Source organism: Protopterus annectens, chromosome 2.part1 (genome assembly GCF_019279795.1).
Source record: "Protopterus annectens isolate FY-2018-M chromosome 2.part1, PAN1.0, whole genome shotgun sequence".
NCBI classification, from domain to species: domain Eukaryota; kingdom Metazoa; phylum Chordata; order Ceratodontiformes; family Protopteridae; genus Protopterus; species Protopterus annectens.
The window spans coordinates 637278451-637296260 of NC_056729.1; the positions used below are offsets into that span (position 1 = coordinate 637278451).

General features: G+C 35.6%; 1 protein-coding gene across 1 annotated transcript in view; it reads right to left on the bottom strand.

Moving 5' to 3' along the window:
- Nucleotides 1–17810, bottom strand: part of GPN1 (GPN-loop GTPase 1) — a 423847-nt gene that overhangs the window by 396188 nt on the left and 9849 nt on the right. The window contains exon 2 of the mRNA XM_044062376.1: nucleotides 45–138. Within this exon, the coding sequence (XP_043918311.1) occupies nucleotides 45–138 (94 nt within the window). The remainder of the gene's footprint in view (nucleotides 1–44; nucleotides 139–17810) is intronic.

Sequence of the window (17810 nt, forward strand, 5' to 3'; positions counted from 1 at the left end):
CAATATCCTACTACCAAGTTATTATAATGGGAGAATCCACTTACCAATATTAGCTGGAAATGGTACATTGAGAACAGCAGGATCCAGGTTTATCACATAAGGAGGGATTTTCTTATTGTAAAGGTGAGCTGTAAGTCTCTGAACACAATAAGATATAATCAACATATTTAATCCGGGAAAGAAAATTAAATTAATTCTCAATTAATACAGTAAAAAAATCATTTTCAGTTAAAAACACATTATATCACTGTATCTTATTTTCAATACAAATAGTAAACTTAAATGTCAGCATGCAGTAAATGGAACACGCAAAGCTATATGCAAATCTCCCCAAATCAGAACTTTACTGCATATTAACAATGAAGAAAACACACTCAAAGATGCCAAATTTACTGAACAGTAGGATCACTAATGGAACTAAATGTAAAAACAAGGGTACAGCTTGCACTTCTGTGAAAGCATGTAACCACTCCGGTGGAAATGGGAAGCACTATCGAGGCAATGGTATGAACCAAAACAAAGGTTACAGATGGATTACGAATAAATAATTAGTCCAACGATACACAAGCCCAAAAGCACATAAACCAGCTCCAAGCAAAAATGTGCTCCAAAGGACCTTTATTCACATCTGATAGAACGCCAATAAAACATTTACCCGGGTTTCGTCCGTCTCCACAGACTTCATCAGAATACAAATGCATAAGGAAAAAAGCCACTTAAATAGTAACCTCCAATTAATTCACCAATTATCCAATTAATAAATAATTAATTCCCAATGCATACGTATAATAGTTTACATTATAAAACTAGGTTTAATAAACCATTGTAATATCATATAAATCATAAAATTAGGTTAAAAATATGTACATAAAAAATATATATATATATATATATATATACACATATATAATGTGTGTGTGTGTGTGTGTATGTTAGTATATGTTAGAATACACATTGATAAATATAAATGTATAAATAAATATATAAATATATTGTATATATATGTAAATATATATATATAAATAAATGTGTAAAGGAAATGTATATATGTATAATAATGAAAAAACATATAGAAGTAAACAATGCTTACATAAAATACTATGATAAAATGAATAAGAATAACACTATATTATCTCACTTGCCCTTGAGACTATTGAGTCTCAAAATGGGCTTGATGCTACAATATTCATTTAAGCCCGGTGGAGTGTGGGCATTTAATAATATTTGCATTCTCAATTCCTGTGCATCTAGGTCATACTCAGTAATTTTCCCTTGTGGGTCAAAATTAATATGTAAAACACCAAAAAACTTAAATTGATGATTAGTAAACAATGCAATGTGTCTAGCCAAAGCATTGGTAGACTTAGATTTTTTAATATCCAACAAGTGTTCCTTAATTCTGTCCCTCATGTGTCTACTAGTTTTCCCAACGTAAAATGCATCACACTGTTGAATGTAGACCACATTGGTAGTAAAACAATTAAAATGTGCCCCAATTGTTATTCTATGGTGATTAACCTTTACCTTATTACCAGTGTTAAAGACATAGGGGCATGTTGAACACCTGCCACATTTAAAGTTGCCAATTCTCCTGTTAGGAATATTGGTACTATTAAACATTCCCCGTTCAAATAATTCTTTAAATGACATATCCTTCCTAAAAATATAAGAAATCTTCCCTAGGAATAGTCATCCCAAATTGTTATCAGTGTTAACCAAATTCCAATTCTTATTAATAATACTTCTAATAACATAGGAAATGTCATTAAAGGTGGTGATATAAAAGGGGATGGTATTTAAATTATAAGGTGCATTTTTGCCATGATTATCTGAATTTGATCTTATATTAACGTCGTAGTTTAGGATAGATTTGTATATACCTTTTTCCCCTTTTTGATTTTACGTCTTCAAAAATGTTTAAACATAATTCCTCAGGGTAACCTCGATTAATAAATAAAGACATCATTTTATGTACATATTTTTAACATAATTTTATGACTTATATGATATTACAATGGTTTATTAAACATAGTTTTATAATGTAAACTATTATACGTATGCATTGGGAATTAATTATTTATTAATTGGATAATTGGTGAATTAATTGGAGGTTACTATTTAAGTGGCTTTTTTCCTTATGCATTTGTATTCTGATGAAGTCTGTGGAGACGGACGAAACCCGGGTAAATGTTTTATTGGCGTTCTATCAGATGTGAATAAAGGTCCTTTGGAGCACATTTTTGCTTGGAGCTGGTTTATTATGTGCTTTTGGGCTTGTGTATCGTTGGACTAATTATTTATTCGTAATCCATCTGTAACCTTTGTTTTGGTTCATACCATTGCCTCGATTGTGCTTCCCATTTCCTCCGGAGTGGTTACTGTTGGTTTTATTTTCGTTGGTTACTGGTTTGCGGCTTTTCCGAATGGAAGGCGAGGGTAGCGCGATTGATATTGGTGGTATGCTGAAACAGATCAATGACCAGCTCAAAACACATACTGTACTCATCAATAAACTGATGGAATCGGAGGTTCGTAGTACTGGCAGTTTGGGGAGTTTGGGTTTGCCACTGACCCGAACCACACTCCCGACCTTGAATTTTACTGTTGAAACGCAGAAAAAACAGGATAGAGACAATGCAATACGTAAAAATGCTTGCTATGAGTCATACAATTTTGAACTGTGGAAGACGAACTCCTTTTTGTTTAACAATGAAAAGACATCTGACGTTAATAGTGATATGAGGGGTTCGAAAAACATGAAAGAAATGTTAAGAGAATTTGAAATGAAACTGTTTAAACTTAAACGTACGCAAATGGAGAATGGTTACCTACGAAAAAATATTGATTTGGGGTTGGTCCCACAAGGACTAAGATTATGGAGATATCCTAACGGTTGTGAAAATGACCAGGATATGTTAAAAGACCTTCATGATTTATTTAACAAAACTGGTTTAAACCTTATGGAAATAATGATCAAATTTAACACCAAAAAGATAGAGTCACTACTAAATGACCTAGAGGTTTTAAATTTAAACATCAGTAAAGATTTGTTATTTGAACAGTACTATACTAATTACATTAACGTCATTAAGGATATTGATTATACCTGTGAAACTATATATCAAAAGAAAAACAAAAAAAATACAGAGAGACATTAAAATATATGAAACCGGATTTGTATATCCGAAATCTAAGAAGGCGACTCGTAACCAAGGAAACCAGGATACATCTAGAGGAGGAGGCGGAGAATTGGATGAATTGGATGACATCACTTCCTATACCGACTATGGGGATTTTTGTCGGAACGGTTACGTTGACGAGGGACCGGTCTGAAAGAATTAAAAATCAAAACCTTTACATTGACAAAGACGATTTTGAGTACACGGGTGCACGTCCTAAGAAGGTGTACGACAATAAAAAAATCAAAAAACCGTTGGAGGACACACAAGTAGCTGATGGCGTCCCGCATTATGAGGTATTCGACCAACTCAACACATTAGGTTCTTCAGGTAACCATTATCTAAATAACAATAATAATATCAATCTGGACAAGGAAAGTCATGTACGCTGTTATTTTAATAAGCGTCACAACCAAGATGTCCATAAAAAAAGCTTGATTAATAATTGTGTTCGTTTTGATAACTATCTAAAAACGATTATATTGATTTGGAACCTAACACTTTTTGTGAAAAATGGTTACCTAACCTGGTACAAACTGAACTGACATACTCAACTGTTATACCATCTATGCAGTTGACCACGAACAATATCAATGACGAAACACTTTGTAATTTAAGTATTTATACCATCCCTTTTAATGTTGACAATGTTGAAGATGACATTATTAGCACGGTTAATATTCAGAACACGTGTGTTAACTTTAATATTGAACTGCATGACTATTCAACTGACGAGACTTTAAAAAGTAATTCATCACCTGGTAACATGGCCTTCGACAATGATTGTGAAGGGACTTGTAACGTTGAAAACAATGTAGTGAGTTTATTGTTATGTAAACCTACCGTTACAACAAACAGTAAAGGAGACTTTAAGTTATATAACTATAGCCAGGTCACTTTTGATGCTGATAGCATTGATTTATTTTCCAAGGGATTTAGTTTTGTCCCATGCAGGAAGGGGAACCTGGTTAACTCCTTATTGGATTTGAAGTTGTTCACACGTAAATTAAATTTAAAAATCTTGTTTCAGAATAACACTACTGATAATAATAATAGTAATAAACCCATGAAATGCTTAACAAAACCTAGTATATACAATCCACCTATGAACGATAAAGTAGCAATATTTGAAAAAGTTAGCGAAAATGATAAGACTTTTTTTCAATAATTATCAACAGCCTATACATAGGAACATGACCACACAAGAACAAGTAATTTACAACAATATATTAGCCACCAACAACATTATGAAACCCGATAAGGGTAGTGGTGTGGTGGTTGTGGACAAATACGATTACATCTCGTACATGTCCTCTATGTTATTAGGTGACTCCTATGAGGAAGTCAATAAAAATGAAATTAATATTGCCTTTAAGAAGATTGATATGTTACTTTTGGACATGTTATATCAAGGTGAATTATCTGAAGATGAATGGAATTTTGTATGTAATGACCATCCTGTTATCAGTAGTATTTTTGGAATACCAAAAATACATAAGGGGTTAGACAACCTACAATTTAGACCTATAGTGGACGCTAAAAGGAGCAAAACCTACTTTATTAGTCAATTCCTTGATTATTATTTAAAAATGGGGATAGTTAAATTTCCCTATATTGTAAAGGATTCCTGGGATTTTTTGAATAAAATAAATTCCCTTACATTCAATCAAGGTGAAATTTTTATTACTACTGACGTTTGCAATCTTTTTACTGTAATACCACATGACACTGGGTTAATTTGGTTGGAGGAGCAACTCTTTGAAACAAATTTATATGACCAAGATAGAATTAATGTTTTGATAAAATTGATGGAAATAGTACTTAAACATAATTACTTGTTTTTTGAAGGGAACTATTATCGACAAGTGAGTGGAGTAGCCATGGGGGCAGCATGTGCCCCCATGTTTGCAAATTTTATTATGACACACTGGGAACTTCATTCCTTGTTTAATACCGAATTTTATTCATACATCAAATTTTATTCAAGATATTTGGATGATTTGTTTATAATTTGGGATGGTGACCTAGTGGAGCTGGAAGCCTTTTTGGAATATATTAACAACAGTGTATGGTTCCTAAAATGTACACGAGAGTAATAGTGAGACTATTACTTATTTGGACATTAGATTAACTTTTGATCAAGTAAATAATATACTTAAATCAAACATTTACAGAAAAATCTACTTTTTCAAATTCTTATTTACACTTCGAGAGCTGGCACCCTGACCATCAGAAAAAGGCAATAGTCAAGGGCCAGATGGTCAGGGCTGCAAGAATGACCAGCCTAGAAGTGGAATTTGTTGAACAATTACGTTTTATGATGTCTTTACTTATTAATCAACGTTACCCTGAGGAATTATGTTTAAACATTTCTGAAGAAGTAAAATCAAAAAGGGAAAAAGGTATATACAAATCTATCCTAAACTACGACGTTAATATAAGATCAAATTCAGATAATCATGGTAAAAATACACCTTATAATTTAAATACTATCCCCTTTTATATCACCACCTTTAATGACATTTCCTATGTTATTAGAAGTATTATTAATAAGAATTGGAATTTGGTTAACACTGATAACAATTTGGGACGACCATTCCTAGGGAAGATTTCTTATATTTTTAGGAAGGATATGTCATTTAAAGAATTATTTGAACGGGGAATGTTTAATAGTACCAATATTCCTAACAGGAGAATTGGCAACTTTAAATGTGGCAGGTGTTCAACATGCCCCTATGTCTTTAATACTGGTAATAAGGTAAAGGTTAATCACCACAGAATAACAATTGGGGCACATTTTAATTGTTATACTACCAATGTGGTCTACATTGCCATGTCAACAATGTGATGCATTTTACGTTGGGAAAACTAGTAGACACATGAGGGACAGAATTAAGGAACACTTGTTGGATATTAAAAAATCTAAGTCTACCAATGCTTTGGCTAGACACATTGCATTGTTTACTAATCATCAATTTAAGTTTTTTGGTGTTTTACATATTAATTTTGACCCACAAGGGAAAATTACTGAGTATGACCTAGATGCACAGGAATTGAGAATGCAAATATTATTAAATGCCCACACTCCACCGGGCTTAAATGAATATTGTAGCATCAAGCCCATTTTGAGACTCAATAGTCTCAAGGGCAAGTGAGATAATATAGTGTTATTCTTATTCATTTTATCATAGTATTTTATGTAAGCATTGTTTACTTCTATATGTTTTTTCATAATTATACATATATACATTTCCTTTACACATTTATATATATATATACAATATATTTATATATTTATTTATACATTTATATTTATCAATGTGTATTCTAACATATACTAACATATATATATATATATATATATATTTATTTTTTTTTTTTTTTTTACACACACACACACATATATATATATATATATTTTTTTATGTACATATTTTTAACATAATTTTATGATTTATATGATATTACAATGGTTTATTAAACCTAGTTTTATAATGTAAACTATTATACGTATGCATTGGGAATTAATTATTTATTAATTGGATAATTGGTGACTTAATTGGAGGTTACTATTTAAGTGGCTTTTTTCCTTATGCATTTGTATTCTGATGAAGTCTGTGGAGACAGACGAAACCCGGGTAAATGTTTTATTGGTGTTCTATCAGATGTGAAAAAAGGTCCTTTGGAGCACATTTTTGCTTGGAGCTGGTTTATTATGTGCTTTTGGGCTTGTGTATCGTTGGACTAATTTGCTTGGAGCTGGTTTATTATGTGCTTTTGGGCTTGTGTATCGTTGGACTAATTATTTATTCGTAATCCATCTGTAACCTTTGTTTTGGTTCATACCATTGCCTCGATTGTGCTTCCCATTTCCACCGGAGTGGTTACTGTTGGTTTTATTTTCGTTGGTCTGTGAAAGCATGTACTTCTTTCTTCTGTTACCTGAACTGTAATACTTAGATCAGCAACTTAAAGTAAGCAACAAAGCATGAAGGGTATACACTATACAGATATTACTGTACTCCTATATATGCTGAAAGGAAATAAGCACGAGATTGTGCTTCACAATACCCTTAAAAGTGTGACATTATTTGTACAAAGCACATTCCTTCACATATTGCTGTGCTTATATAACTGCCAGCCATATTTCTGATTTAAAGTAAATTCTAAAGCAAGCGCTTAAAATTGCACATAAATATGTGTGTGTATATATATATATATAAATATCACACATACACACACACACACACACACACATTTTCTTCGTAAATAACACCTAACCAGAGAATATAGCATGGTTTTCCATATATAATATAATATGATACATATGATATAAGCCCTACCCCAAAAATAAAACCCAGTTAAGATCGTCAACAACATACAACGAAAGTGTTGAATTATAAAATAATATTACTGACACTCGTTGACTGAGGTTATCGTACTCTGCTCGACATTTTCGAACTATTCAGACACCCAACTTCTTCCCTTTGCAGAAAAGTCATAATATCCTTCCCTTGGAGTCCTCCATGATTCTTACTGCAACTCTAATCATCACTCACACTGGACGGTTGAGATCCTTCGCCCATAAACACTGGCAGGTGTACTTTGATTGGTCAAAGTACAAACAATGTGCGTAAAGCGTGCGCACTTGATAAAGAACAGCTGCGGTTATGTTTTCTTAACCGTTGCAATTTTGTGTTGCCACTAGTCTCATAAGTCTTTAACCACCCCCCAGACAAGATGAGTGCAAAAAGAAAAAGCTATTCCGTCGAGTACACTAAAGGAATCGTGGAGGACTCCTGGGGAAAGAATTTGATGGCTTTCTGCAAAGAGAAGAAGTTAGATCTCTGAATGGTCCGAAAATGGTGTGCAGCATACGATAACTTCAGTCAACATGCCGACGAGGGAAATGCTAAGAAGTGCAAGTGTGGATCAGATCGGCAACCATTATTTCCTGAGCTGGAAGACATCATCTGTGAATGGATTGCTAACAGGAGAGCAAAGGCTTTGGTTGTGCGCAGGGCTGATATTCAAGCATTTGCCCTAGCAATGGCACCACAGTTAGAAACATCCCCAGAAGAATTCAAAGCATAACAACATTGGCCGGATGGCTTCCTTCAGCGACATGAACTGTCTTCTAAGAAGATCAACAACACCGTTCAAACTGCTACTGAAGTTATTAAATGTGCACTTGCATTCAAGTCCTTTGTTGATGGCACTGACTTTTCTAAATACCAACTCTCCAACATGATTGCTATGGATGAAACTGCAGTGTTTATGGGCCAAGGATCTCAAACAATTGATCAGAGGGGCGCCTCATCAATCTATATTCCCTCCACTGGTTACAAGAGTGCACGTGTTACCTGTATTTTGGCAATTTGTATAGATGGAAAGAAAAACCCACTTCTAATCATTACTAAGGGCAAGAAAGATAAGATTGAACGTGTTTCAGGCATTTACATTCTTGAAATTGAAAAAGCCTGGTGCACACAAGCAGTTATAATGAAATGGGTCGATGTAATGTTGCCACTTGTTTTGCGAGGTGGCAAAAGAGGTCTGTTAGTCTGGGATTCAGCCAGCACTCACCACGCTGAAGACATGAAGAAATTCCTTGCACGGAGAAGAATAAATCAAATAATGACTTCCGCAGGAATGACTGCCTATCTCCAGACTCTTGATATTGCAATAAACAAGCCATTCATGGACTATTTGTGCATGGAACGCAATGACTACACTGAAAATAGAATGGAGAGAAATCAGCATGGAAACTTTGTGAAGCTTAGCCTGCAAGAGGCCATGACTTGGGTGAAAAATTCATGGGATAAAATCACTGACCGTAGTGCTCATTCAAGGACAGCTCTATTGCTAGGCATGACAGACTGGGGCCAATGGTTCTACAGGAAATGGAGTCACAAGAAATTCAGGGATTGGAGACTTATGACAATGTTCCAGAAGAAGATGACATGATTGTATTTGAATAACTTTTCCGTTACCGGGGCAACAGAATGACTGCTTCTGCTTTCAGTTTTATTAACATCCTCCAATACACATGTATTGAGATTTTTCTGCACTTCCTGTTAAGCATGAAATATTGCACTGTGAAAGCCAAGGTGAAAACATTCTGAAGCTGAAATGTTTGTTGCACTGAAATGTTTGTTGCACTGTTTATGTAGAATTCTCACACAACTGTTAACGCATTGCCAAATAACAAAAAAGTACTAAATAAATGTCAGCTTGCGTACACGAATAAATGTCGATTTGTGTACATGAATAAATGTAGATTGTTGTATGGGGGGGTAAATACGGCATCCCCTGATAAGCCCTAATGCGTATTTCGGCAGGGGAAAGAGTATAAGACTCAGTCTTATTTTCGGGGAAATATGGTACACACACACACACACTCTCACACACACACACACACACACACACACACACACACACACACACACACACACACACACACACACACACACACACACTTATTTGTAAACAATAGAATACAGGCAAGAAAACTGACCAATCAAATTGCTAGCAACCTGTAAACATGAGGAAGAAAGTTAAATGCAAGCGACCTAAACTTCATATTCACTCCGAGATCCCTGTTCCCTCAGAGAGTTCCAAATGCAACACATTATCATTATCTTGAAAGGTCATTTAGCATGGAAAACTGCCAAACACAGAAATAGTCCAAAACATTAAATCAATTAAAAAAAAAAAAAAAAACTTCAAACACCAAAAATGCACATCACCACTTCAAGCACATTATTGAGTCTGCATAAAACACAACAGAGAAATAGAACAAATAGGAATCAGGGCTATGATATGCATGAAACACACACAGCAGTAACAAAAGCACCAAAAACTCAAACTTAAAAGTGCATTATCTTATCAGAAACATTAAAAGACACTCATAAGGCAAAAAAAAATCTACTGAAGAAAGTAAAAGCAAAATCTCTGCAAACAGAAAAAGAAGCAATTTAAGAAGAGACAGAAAGAGAATACCATCAAGCAAAAAAATCACCACAGCAACTGTTAACCTCGGAGTCAAATTACGCACACACACACACACACACACACACACACACACACACACACACTAGAAAGAATCTTCCAGGCATTCCTTGACCTAAGTAGTAAATCTAAAGATACAATACACAAAACAATACACAAAAGTAAGATAATGCATGAAAGTGCAGATTAAATTAGAAATAAACACACACAAAAATGGTCAAAGAAACCCAATTATATAAAAGAAATTAAGCATACAGGGCCAGAGAAGCACTACTTATTAAAATGTTTCCAGCTACTCAACGATGCCACCAAAAGTGATTCTTCTTCTGAATATACATAGGGTACAACAACATGCCACCAGCCATAAAAAACGGTGGAGGAAGCATTACTACTTGCATATGTTTATCTTTCAGTTCTTGGAATTGTCAACAAAATAATTACTTTTGTGTATATTTTTAAAGCTGTTTTGTCTGGAAAGCAGTATACACATTTACGAAGTACTGTGTTAATGCTAATCTTAACCTTAATGAACAAAGAATGTTAGCACAAAACATTGTGTGTGAAAACATATATTTGTTTCTTTTCTGAAGAAAATGTCAAGCAGAGGTCTTTATTTTGCCTCTGAAGAAACTGTCCAAAAGTGGACCAGACAAACTCTGTACTACTGTATCTGTTATACTTTATTTGTCTCAGAACAAATTCTTGCCAAACAGTTAATTCTGTCAGAGCTATTTCAATTCTATTATAACACACCTAGACAGATGAATAGACTAAGGCACACAGTCTAAAACATCACCCCTGAATGAAACATACTGATCAGTTTATATACTCTTGTCCTTGTGACCTGGTTCTTCTGGTTTCTATGTCATGAAAAAGTCCATATTTATTTCATTCCCTTTTTTGGTCCCTGCTGTATCTGAAGACTTCACAAAAGTCTCTCCACGTCATCTTTGTGTCACTTGACCTGTCTGCATTTTATTTATTTAATTCTTCATCTGAAAGCCAAGAAAGTCAACTTCCTTTTTTTTTCTATAACAGGATGCATTTAAAGTATTGCCCACACCTATATGTTATTAATATTTAAGCTGAACATAACTGTTCTTGCAAAGCAAGCATATTATTTTGAAAACTATTGTTTGGCCTTGCACATTTCTTTTCACTGTACACATGGTATATTGAGGAAAAGCATTTTAATTTACACAATATCTATCAGTTTGTATACTTTTAAAGGTGTTTTGTCTGGAAAGCAGTATACATGTTTATGAAGTAGTGTGTGAATGTTAACATTTGTTGATTAAGGGTAAGATTAAGTACTGTATAATGTTAGCATCAGTTTATAAACAGGACTGCTCAATAGCACAAAACTAGTTTGACAGAAGAGTCCCTTAAATGACCGTCTTAATTTCAGACCAGATTTTCCACACAGTTTAAAATAATCCCAATTGGAGGCATTGCATGTTAAAATCCCATATAAAACATACAATTTACCATACATGAAACCAGTTGCATACATAAAATACTAATGTAAAATTCAAACTGAAAAACATACAGATGTCCATTTTATAAGTGCAATAAGGACTTGACAAGTACACAGTACAAATATTACCACACCCCTTGGGATTGTCCTCAAAACAGATCTGAAATGTGATAATATATATTACATAAAAACAGAGAAACTAGTGGTCTTAAAATTTCATTGATGAGCTCAGTCACAATAATTCCCAAAAATCACGAAAACCAGGTAGTGTTCCAAAGCAACAAGCCTTTATTCATCACACGCCTCAGTAACAAAAATCAGAAATATTTTACAATGTTAAACATATCAGTTTTATGCACTTAGAAGTAGGTGTGGAAAATATATGTATTGTTTAATTTTAAACCAGCCTATTCAAGGCAAACAATATAAACAGAACCATAAAACGTGCATTTTGAAGCAGCAAGTACCCACCCACACACACTACTACTGATTAGGTCAAACTAAATCATAGTTAAGGAAAACACTACCTATCTATTTGCAACCCACATTCCCAAATCAGGTACTAAGAAAAGCACAACATACACACAAAAATATACATACAAAAAGTCTGACTTAACTAAAATCACTTTCAGCTAACTCGTGCAATAAAGCTTTCATCAGGTCTGTGGCAAGAACTAAAAATCATATACATAGACAGATACGTATTCATATACATTTGACAGATAAGCAAAAAAGAGTTTACTAGATTGATGTAGTGACAGCAGTACTATGCTGTAACACCATGAAAGAGATTTTTATTTATCTGAATTGCTTAACTGGGGTGCAGCACTGACCACAAATGATTTCAGTCTCAGCCTGGGGAGAGGGGGTTGGGGCTAAAAAAGATGTACATTGCACAATCACAATAACATAAAAAATCACAATAACATGAAAGTGGAATAATAGAATGCAGTTACAAAGATTATATAAATATACACTTACAGATGTGTGATAATGAAGTGAGTTAACACAGTAATATACAGTTATTAACAGTGTGTGTCACAGAGACTAGTTCCTGAAGAGGTATGCTGCTTAAACATAAAAGAAGGGGCAGTCTGTGCTGTACCTGGACAGCAGAATGGAGTATGTGGCTGTAGGAGAACTATTCTGCCTAACCACAAGGAAGAGGTTCTAAGGCAAAAACTAAAAGCAACAATTTCCACGGAGGATAACAAAACAGAGAAGTGAAAAAATGGAGATCAACACCAAATATTCAAGTGCATTAGACTTAACACAGAGGAAGAGAGATATGCTTGGCCAAGAAGTAAACTTCTGCATTGTAGTTGTAAGGGAAGACATGCCACTGAACAGAAAGAAGCTGTAAAGTCTTATACGGCAACACGAGTTAACAAGACACTCATACCAAAACTGGCAGTGATATCTGCATGGATTAAGAATGCGTAAAATAAGATCTAGCACTTGTATCAGAGCCACACTGTCAGGTAAAGCTATAGTGTAGTCAACAAATGCAGTGCAGCATGGTGACAGTGAATAAGCATAGTATGATATTCAGTGCAGGGGTAGGAATTCATTTGCCTGAATCATGAAAGAGAAGTATACAATGTCAGAAAAAACTTGGAAGCATAGTCTATGATAAATTGTTCAGGTGGACAGGTTACTCAGAAATGGGAACAATGTGAAGTTACACAGACGAAGGTTTGCTGCAATCCTAAACATTAACAAATATGTTCTAATTACAAGACAGCAAAAGAAAGGAACAAAAGTCTTCAAGAAGTCCAAGACTACAAGATGACATCTACAGCCTTTAAATAGACACATTCAGAATAAAGTCCTAATTCAAAAGCGTGATCTTGCAGAGCAACTGTCAGGGCCTACAAGGTAAAATAGGAGAGGATGAGGAAGTTAATCCTATGCAGTTATAAGGTAAGGTAAAGTAAGGACTGACAAATGCACCAAAAGTTGCTTGATCTGCTGAAGGATGTGTGAAAAGGTATACAAGTTCAGTGAAACTGCATTTTTTCCTACAATCTCAAAGTCTAATGTGTGCGTACAGCAGAACTAAATAAATACCTGCATGCAAGCCTATAACTACACAGCTATTCACACAATCAATGTAATTCATGGAGAAATGTTCTCAGATGTGGATTACTTGAAAGTATTCATGCACTGTAACAAATATGGTCTAATGGAAAGACATACATGTATGGGCCTATATACTATGAAAAAACATTCCTCCAGGCCATGAGAGGATAGGAGAAGTAGCTATCTAGCCACAGACATCCTTAGCACATATAGCAGGTGGGAAAGGATAGTTTAACAATTATGGTACAGCAGGTGGGGAAGGAGAGTTTAGCAATTACAACACTGTCTGTACATAGATTCTAGCATGTGTAAATCTTTATAAGCTAACTCCTAGTGGAAGAATTTTGGAACTACTATGAGAAAAACATTAGTAAACATTTGAGAAAGCAGCCTACTCTTGAGATAACTATGGAAAGTAACTACAGTTGTTTGACAACACGTACTGCCCAGACAGAGTCTTGAAGGAAGATGTAGACCACCTTGCAAAAGTTGCTGGCAGAATATCTGAAAGAATAAAACAGCACGTCATAAAAGTTCTGGGGAAGTGGTTATTAACTAATCAATAAGGTTTTTCCATAACCAACTCTACCCAACATATAATCCAAGTGGGCAGCACTATTAATAGGTACTCAAAGAGAGAATTAAGAACAGACATCCTCTGTTGTTCTTGTTGTTGGTCTTTCAGCTTTTCTCGGTTAGGGGCTGCCACAGCAGAACTCCGGTCTGCTAATGATTGGCAGTAGATTTTTATGGTGCTGAGTTGCCAGCTCGACGCCCAACCTTCAACGAAGGCATGCCCATTCACGCATGACTTTCGGAATGCCACTCGACCGCGGGGAGGACATGCAGACTCCACACAGAAGGCACTCCCCGTACTCCAGCCGAGAATTGAACGGGAGAACCTCTTGCTGTGAGGCAACAACGCTACCGCTGCACCACCGCAGATCCTCTGTGCTGCCAATATATGTGATACTTATAGAAGAACAATCAAGACAAACATACACAACCTTTCCATATGTTACTGGGTACCTAAAAGACAGGGTGAGAAGCTAATGCCCAATATATCAGGCACCTGAAGAGCAATGGAGGCTTAAACCTCCAAAAGTTCTTAAGCTGTGGTGCATGAAGCAGCAGATGATCACGTTGTCCAGCATCGCAGATGATCAAGTTGTCCAGCAGCTGTGATGGCAGAATTTTACACAGACTGTATCATTATCTATTGCCAACAAAGTAGCAACTGAAAATTAGGCTTTGTATTCCCTGCTTCTAACCTGCAATAAGCTGAAAAGGAGGGAAGAAAAGGAAAGAAAGAAAGCTTTGACCATGAACAGTTAGATGCCGTCACAAATGGAGAAGTAGTCAGAAAGGGAAAAATGCCAATGTCCTTCAAGTCAAACATTGGGATACTAATCTTCAACAACCAGTAACTCAGAATTTTAGACATATAACAAAATAAAGAGAAATAAAAGACTAGCTACCTGTCCACCTCCTATAAAAACAGAACAGGGAGTGGAGTATCAAAAAACTAATCTATGTAAAACTTACACAGATGTGTACAGAAGAAAGACTTAAAGCTGAAAGGTATGTAGACTTGGTCATTTTTGTCCATGCCAGCAGATTTACCTTTACAGGAATCTTTCAGTCAAACTGCTAACGTAAAGAAAATACATCATGGTCAAAAGGTTTGACACTATTGAGAGCTCATTACTACGGAGGTCATGTAAACTGTTATAATGTTGGCGGCCAACACTAGCACCATACTGATGAGTAACTAAGAGATTAAGCCAATAGTGATCTTGACCTGGCTTTGAGCTAGGAGTCAGGGCTGATCAAAACCCTGACTCGACATCAATGTAGGAATAAAGTCCAAACCTGGCTGGCTCGATACAGGGCAAGAGGTCAATTCAGATTGATGCTGGACCAAGGGATATGAAGGCCAACCTCAACAGAGCCCAGCACTGAAGGCCAACCCAGCCCAGCCCAAATCTTGAAGACCACAAGGACCAAGATAAAGACTGAGTAGGACAAAAAACATGGTCAAAGACATAGGCATTAATGCCTTTGGTGCCATGATCAACTCCAAAGACAACAGAAGTGATCCTGATCACAGAGACCAGATTCTGGCAGGGTTTCCAAGTATTAAAATCACGTAACTATACTCATATGACTAAAACTGATACCAAGACTTGAACAGTACTGGTAAGAAAGGCCACAAAAAGCTTACTTCAGACAAAAAAAATGGGAAACAGAGAGCGAGTGCAGGTACCTAAATCAAAAATATATGGGAATGAACTTACAAAATTTGATATACGAACAAAAAACTCTGAAGTTAGACCTAACCTAGAAGAGAGACTTATGAATTTTGACAGAGCACTAGGAATAATACAATAAAACAGAAATTATAGATTGGGACCATTTATAAACATAAGTGAGCATTAGGTGTTGCCAAAGAGATCTGAAGAGAGGTCCTTCTTCCCATAGCATTGTGGGTAAATCCTGAAGTTGGAACTCCATTCCTAAACACAAGGTTATCAAATACTAATAAAAAAATTTTCCACTGCTTCCTTTTCTTAAAAGCACAAAAATGCCAGGCTTAAGTGAATTATATGTACATCTTTTCAAGAAAGATCACAGACTCAGCTGCAACTTGAGCTTGAAAAACATCAGCATGAACCCACTTACACTGAAACACATCCAATTACAACCCTCAGCTTTAAATACCCACTGTCTGACACTACATTAAAAATAAGCTACTTCCAGGTAGGCAAAGACATGTTAAAGCTGTCCCTCCAAACAATTTAAATAAAACAGCTTTATAAAGGCTACAGATTCAAAGAAAGCCAGTCTCTGTAAGGCACAAACAAGCAGACACAGACTTGGAGCTTTTTGCATACCACACACACTGCATGTAAGGTGACTATTAACTGAGTTTAAGCACCCTACATACATTGGGACCACTTCATCATAGATGGTCAACCAAAACTCTTACAGAAAACATTAAAAGAAACTGTCTGCATTAATTCACCTTCAAAACAACCTACTTTTGATGTTCCCATATGAAATGTACTGAAAGATTACACCTAACTCTTTAACTAAAGGCCTCACTTCCTCTGTTCTTGACCCTCTGAACCCCCTACTACTTTTTCCAGAATTTCAATAAAATAGAAAAATATAGAACACTATACACTATAATCATGTTTTTGAAAACTCAAAGTTTTTGAATGGAGACTCCACGTGGGACAGTGCGGATTGGGACATTTACCCCGTTTCTCACTTAAGTGCAATCTCAGAGTTTATGCCGCGGTGGTGCAGCGGTAGCGTTGATACCTCACAGCAAGAGGTTCTCCCGTTCGATTCTTGGCTGGAGTGCAGGGAGTGTCTTCTGTGTGGAGTTTGTGTGTCCTCCTCACGGTTGGGTGGCATTCAAAAGACATGCGTAAATGGGCGTACCTTTGTTGAAGGTTGGACATCGAGCTGGCACCTCGGCGTTCGTGAAAATCTACTGCCAATCACTAGCGGACCAGAGTTACGCTGTGGCGACGCCTAACCAGGAAAAGCCGAAAGACAAATAACAAACAGTGCAATCTCAGAGTTTGTATATTTAATTTAAAGGGAGTGTGGGGGTGAAGGGTTGCTTGTGCCCCTGCAAGAACATTAAAAAGTTTTTTTTTGATGTTCAAGTTTTTGGAAACTCGATCATATGGTCTCAACCATATGAATTTCAAGTTTCTAAAAAAATCAACAATCTGACACAGACCCAAATTTTCTGTGGAATATCAACTACTAAATCAAATGACATCACAAGCCAAAAGGAAAAACTGCAAAGTGACCTGGTGTTGCAATCTGAAAAAACAAGAAGTCAGTTTTAGACTTTTCATGAAATTGTGCACTTATTGAAAAGGAAATATTGTAGCAGAAGTTATAAAATTTTAATTCCACCTTTTTGACCTAAAAAGAATGTGTAGTACTCTCAGAATGAGTTCCTAAAGGCACAATGCCAAAACAGTCAATAACTGCAAACAAACCTGTGCTCATGAAAATTATCTATCCCAGTTTATAAA